At 48.8% G+C, this 6,356-nt stretch overlaps 1 protein-coding gene and 1 long non-coding RNA gene across 10 annotated transcripts in view; one reads left to right on the top strand and one right to left on the bottom strand.

Annotated features, from left to right (window-relative positions):
• The window catches only part of LOC116702130 (uncharacterized), an 11,996-nt gene extending 9,714 nt beyond the window's left edge, over positions 1-2,282 (top strand). Inside the window, exons 3-4 of the long non-coding RNA XR_004335063.1 lie at positions 53-58; positions 2,150-2,282. This is a non-coding gene — a long non-coding RNA (uncharacterized LOC116702130). The remainder of the gene's footprint in view (positions 1-52; positions 59-2,149) is intronic.
• The window catches only part of LOC116702075 (receptor-type tyrosine-protein phosphatase U), a 221,250-nt gene that overhangs the window by 25,727 nt on the left and 189,167 nt on the right, over positions 1-6,356 (bottom strand). For all 9 annotated transcript variants that reach the window (XM_032536175.1, XM_032536172.1, XM_032536173.1 and 6 more), the window contains 2 exons: positions 1,844-1,960; positions 469-623 (listed from right to left, as the gene is read on the bottom strand). In XM_032536175.1, the coding sequence (XP_032392066.1) occupies positions 469-623; positions 1,844-1,960 (272 nt within the window). The remainder of the gene's footprint in view (positions 1-468; positions 624-1,843; positions 1,961-6,356) is intronic.

The following is a 6,356-nucleotide window of genomic DNA, read 5'->3' on the forward strand; positions in this document are numbered from 1 at the left end:
TATCAACAAGTTTTTGGATATGCGCACACATCGCTATGTCGACCTTTTCAAGAAGCCGGTTGAAGGAATTGTTGAGGGACGTGTGTTCACACGGTCCAAAAAGTCCACCACCGCTGGTAAGCTTTGAAAAAAATCCTGTTTTGCACGGCTACATATTCACTTTTATTAGCACTCTTAGTCAGAATATCGTCTATTTTGGAATTAGGGCAACAAACGGAATACTATGTGCATGTTAACGTACTGAGTGAACCATTAATTGGTCATGTGACAAGGGCTGGGAACATTGGCAGAACAGGCCGCCAAGTAACAGGACTCCAATGGAAATCACAATTGTCAGATTGACAGCACTCTAGCCCAATGGATTGTGGGGGGGGGGGATCATATTTCAAGGGGCGGGCCCTACTAGCCCCGCCCCCGTCTCCATCTGCTGTGTATAGGTCATTGGCAGCATGGAGCGTGATGAGTTACCTGCAGTGGACCACCACCGGGCCGCCGTCGGGCGGCGTGGAGGCCTTGACCCGGCGCAGGAAAGCCAGCAGGCCGGTGGCGTGGTACGGCACGCCGTGCTCCGGCCACGAGGTGAAGTGGAACTGGCACACCTCATGCTTGGCAGGGTAACCTCGCTACAAGACACATTAAGGCAGACCCAATGAGACGCTATCATTATGAGGGCCCAAATATTCAGAGAGAGAGAGAGAGAGAGAGAGAGTTCACAAATAGAAAACAAGCACACAAACCTGAAGCAGAATGACAACTTCCTAATAACAATCACTAATACATGGTGAATCAATAGTAGCTTAAACTTAAGTCTTAAGTTATTTTACGGTTAAACATTATCATGAAAAGTTATGTTTACTAATTATTAGTTAAATTATATTTTATGTGAAATTGTCATTAGTTTAGTTTCATACAAAGAATAAGTTTGTAACTTTAGATAGATTGTTAATACTTGGTCAATGGTTAAAACTTGTTTTTATAAAGTGTATATAAACATTATTTTAATGGCTATTATGAAGTTGCAACTAACGCTTATTATAATAAGTTGTCGTAAGTGGTTTATAAAACATCATTTAATTTAATTACATCTTTATTTGGTGATCTACAAACAAGTGTCACGGTTGTATGTTTCTGTTTCCTGTTTTATTTTGAAGTCTCTGTTTTCTCCCTTGTCTTGTCTAGTTTTACTTCCTGCTTTTGGTTTTCCCGCCCTTGTGATTGTCTGATGTCTTCCACCTGTTCCCAGCCTAGTGTCAGCTGTTCCTTAGCTTCTCATTACCCTGTGTGTTTAGTCTCTGTTCTGTCTTTGCCTCTTGTCAGATTATTGTTTGCTGTTTAGTGGATTTCGATGCCACTGTTTCTCTGTTTGCCGGTCCTGTTTCTTGGCATTCTGCCTGTTCCCAGTTGGGGATTCTGCCTGTTCTGTTTTTGTGGATTGCCTATTATCTTCAGGACAACTTTCGTTGAAAGGATTTTTTTATTATTAAATATTCAACCTCAATTAAGCCTTATGTCTCAGCACATGGGTCCTATATTCTCTGACCCACCTGACAACAAGATAATTAGTGATTATTTGTACACTGATAATAGCTATCTAAATAAAGTTTATAGATGCTTTACAAAGGCTAAATTAAAGAGGTATTGCATTGAACAGATGCAACTTTATAATAGCCATCCAAATAATATTTGACGGCCTATAAACAATGTCTTAATCATTAGCAAATCCATTTTAAGTATCTATCAATTTACAATTTTATGGCATCTTATAAGTAAGAAAGGGATTGGTACATGACATAGAGGCTACACCGAGAGAGTTGAGATGGAATAAAGTGAGAGTGCGACTCACCCTCTCCATGGCGAAGGTGCGCACGGTGTACTCTGCCAGTGTCTCTGTCTTCAGCAGCGTAATCTTAATGTCTCCGTAGAGCTCAGTGTCATCAGGCCAATACTTACAGCACTTCATCTGGACAAACAACACACGGTGCTAAAGTTCAGAGAGCATCACAGCTGATTCATGTCAACACTAGACAACAAACAGTCACACCACTAGGCACTGAGATTTCAACAAGCAGACTAAAGGCTCTGACACACCAACCCGACGGCCGACCATCGGCAGAAATGGCAGTCGGGCTGACCGTCCCCCCGAGTCGAGACTTGAGTGTACGTCCTTCGCGCATGCGAGAGACGTAATACGTCTCCACTACAGCAGGTGGTGCTAATCTGTATTGTTGCCCAAAAAATGTAAATTGGCTGCTGATTGGACGAACGCGTCACGTGGGTCTGGCTTTTCCGTAATTTCAAAACAAACCGAACTGGTGGCTCGTTCGGAATACCATCTCGTATTTTACAAAAATTGCCAAAATGCGTTTCTGAAGACATTTTAAGCGAGAAATAGGTCATGCAGTTGCTGAATCTGTAATTTCAGATCGACAGAGGTCAGTTTAACCCTTGTGTTGTCCTCGGGTCAAATTGACCCGTTTTATATCATCCATCCATCCATCCATCTTCATCCGCTTATCCGGTATCGGGTCGCGGGGGCAGGTCAGCTCCAGTAGGGGACCCAAACTTCCCTTTCCGAGCACATCAACCAGCTCCGACTGGGGATCCCGGGCGTTCCCAGGCCAGGTTGGAGATATAATCTCTCCACCTAGTCCTGGGTCTTCCCGAGGCCTCCTCCCAGCTGGACGTGCCTGGAACACCTCCCTAGGGAGGCGCCCAGGAGGCATCCTTACCAGATGCCGAACCACCTCAACTGGCTCCTTTCGACGCGAAGGAGCAGCGGCTCTACTCCGAGCTCCTCTCGGATGACTGAGCTTCTCACCCTATCTCTAAGGGAGACGCCAGCCACCCTCCTGAGGAAACCATTTCGGCCGCTTGTACCCGGATCTCGTTCTTTCGGTCATGACCAGCCTTCATGACCATAGAGAGGGTAGGAACGAAAATTGCCGGTAGATCGAGAGCTTTGCCTTCTGGCTCAGCTCTCTTTTCGTCACAACGGTGCGATAAAGGAATGTAATACCGCACCAGCTGCTCCGATTCTCCGACCAATCTCACGCTCCAATCCCCTCACTCGCGAACAAGACCCCAAGGTACTTAAACTCCTTCACTTGGGGTAGGACTCACCCCACCCGAAGAAAGCACTCCTATCGGTTTCCTGCTGAGAACCATGGCCTCAGATTTAGAGGTGCTGATCCTCATCCCAGCCGCTTCACACTCGGCTGCGAACCGATCCAGTGAGTGCTGAAGGCACAGACCGATGATGCCATCAGGACCACCATCATCCGCAAAAAGCAGCAATGAGATCCCGAGCCCACCGAACTGCAACCCCTCCCCGCCCCGACTACGCCTCGATATCCTGTCCATAATATTACAAACAGGATTGGTGACAAAGCGCAGCCCTGGCGGAGGCCAACCCTCACCTGGACGTCCGACTTACTGCCGAGAACCCGGACACAGCTCTCGCTTTGGTCATACAGAGATTGGATGGCCCTAAGAAGGGACCCCCTCACCCCATATTCCCGCAGCACCTCCCACAATTTCTCCCGGGGGACGGTCATACGCCTTCTCCGATCCACAAAACACATGTAGACTGGTTGGGCACTCCCAGGCCCCCTCCAAGATCCTTGCGAGAGTAAAGATCTGATCCGTTGTTCACGACCAGGACGGAATCCGCATTGTTCCTCTTCAATCCGAGGTTCACTATCGGCCGAACCCTCCTTTCCAGCACCTTGAATAGACTTTACCAGGAGGCTGAGAAGTGTGATACCCCTGTAATTGGCACACACCCTCTGGTCCCCTTTTTGAAGGGGGAACCACCACCCGGTCTGCCACTCCTTAGGCACCGTCCCAGACTTCCACGCAATGTTGAAGAGGCGTGTCAACCAAGACAGCCCTCCACACCCAGAGCTTTCAGCATTTCTGGACGGACTATCATCAATCCCTGGGGCTTTGCCGCTGTGGAGTTGTTTTGACTACCTCAGCGACACCAGGGAAATTGACGACAATCCCCCATCATCCTCCAGCTCTGCCTCCACAAGAGGGCGTGTCAGCTGGATTTAGGAGTTCCTCAAAGTGCTCCTTCCACCGCCCTATTACCTCCTCAGTTGAGGTCAACAAGGTCCCACCCTTACTGTATACAGCTTGGATGATTCCTCGCTTCCCCCTCCTGAGGTGGCGACGGTTTTCCAGAAGACCTTGGTGCCGACCGAAAGTCCTTCCATATCTTCTCCGAACTTCTCCCACACGCTGCTTTGCCTCTGTCACAGCAGAGGCTGCAGCCCTTCGGGCCGTCGGTACCCTGCAACTGCCTCCGGAGTCCTCCGAGACAACATATCCCGGAAGACTCCTTCTTCAGTGACGGCTTCCCTGACCACGGTGTGTCCACCAGGTGTTCGTGGGTTACCGCCCCTTGAGGCACCTAAAACCCTAAGACCACAGCTCGCCGCCGCAGCCTTTAGCAATGGAAGCTTTGAACATTGTCCACTCAGGTTCAATGCCCCCAGCCTCCACAGGGATGACGAAAAGCTCCGCCGGAGGTGTGAGTTGAAAGCCCGTCGGACAGGGGCCTCCTCCAGACGTTCCCGTTTACCCGCACTACCCGTTTGGCTTACCAGGTCTGTCCAGAGTCTTCCCCCACCCCCTGACCCAACTCACCCACCGATGGTGATCAGTTGACAGCTCTGCCCCTCTCTTCACCCGAGTGTCCAAACATACGGCCTCAGATCAGATGAAACGATTATAAAATCGATCATTGACCTTTGGCCTAGGGTGCTCTGGTACCACGTACACTATGAGCATCCCTATGTTCGAACATGGTGTTTGTGATGGACAATACATGACTAGCACAGAAGTCCAACAAAGAACAACCACTTGGTTTAGATCAGGGAGGCCGTTCCTCCCAATCACGCCTCTCCAAGTATCTCCATCATTGCCCACGTGTGCATTGAAGTCCCCCAGCAGAACTATGGAGTCCCCTACTGGAGCCCCATACAGGACTCCATTCAAGGTCTCCAGAAGGAGATACTCCGAACTCTTGTTTGGTGCATATGCACAGACAACAGTCAGAGTTTTCCCCCCCATCACCCGCAGGCGTAGGGAGGCGACCCTCTCGCCACGGGGTAAACTCCAACGCACGCGGCGCTCAGCGGGGGCTTGTGAGTATCCCCACACCCGCCGGCGCCTCACACCATGAGCAACTCCGGAGTAGGACAGAGTCCAACCCCTATCCAGGAGAACGGTTCCAGAACCGAGACTGTGCGTAGAGGTAAGCCACCAGATCTAACTCGGTAGCGCTCCACCTCCCGCACAAGTTCGGCTCCTTCCCCCACAGAGAGGTGACATTCCACGTCCCAGGCAGCCTCTGCTGCCGGTTCTGGTGTCGAAGCCCTGACCTGTCGCTGCCACCCATATAGCAGCGCACCCGACCCCTTTGGATCCTCCACAGGTGGTGGGCCCATGGGCTGGAGGGAGAGGTGCCACGTTACTTGTTCGGGCTGTGCCCGACCGGGCTCCGTGGCAAACCGGCCACCAGACGCTCGCTCACGAGCCCACCGTCTGGGCCTGGCTCCAGACGGGGGCCCCGGGCTTCCTCCGGGCGGGGTCTCTCTATCCCTTCCTTGATTAACCATTGAAGTCTTTGAACCATTCTTTGTCTGGTCCCTCCCCTGAGACCTCTTTGCCATGGGAGACCCTACCAGGAGCACAAAGCTCCAGACAACACAGCCCTCAGGTTCATAGGGACACACAAACCTCTCCACCACGATAAGGTGATGGTTCCCGTTTTATATCAGAAATATGGATTTCTTTCAACCAAATTGCCCAAAACTAACATGGATGATTCCATGCAACATCAGGTAAAATTAATGATTACTTTAATTGAATTTTGCGGTGTTTTATTTAATCTTACAGCATTTGAATTCTTTTTTTTTTGTTTGTTAATGGTTTCAAAACAGTATCCGGACTAAACTTTGACATTTACACATCTGTGATCCACTCAACATCCTCAGATCTTAACTATTAGTGAAAATAATTCATAATTTCTGCCTTTTTTTAACTAAAAACTTATATATAATTTGATATAAATGAGGGTCGTTGACCATGCATTCCAAGAATAAGTGTTATTAAACCAGCTCAAGTTTTTTAAAAAGTGCCGAAAGCTGGAAAAAGTGACAAAAAAAAAAATCGTAAAAGCACAAAAAAAGGACAAGTTCAAGGTTAACGGGAAGACAACGAAAGGGTTAAAAGATTTTCGTCAGATTTTGAAATACTCTAGTCACACTCATCCCACTTGGTATTTCCGGGTTAGCACTCCACCAATCAGATTTATTTATTTATTTTATTAATTCAGGACAATGCACATT

Source organism: Etheostoma spectabile, chromosome 14, assembly GCF_008692095.1.
Source record: "Etheostoma spectabile isolate EspeVRDwgs_2016 chromosome 14, UIUC_Espe_1.0, whole genome shotgun sequence".
NCBI lineage: Eukaryota > Metazoa > Chordata > Actinopteri > Perciformes > Percidae > Etheostoma > Etheostoma spectabile.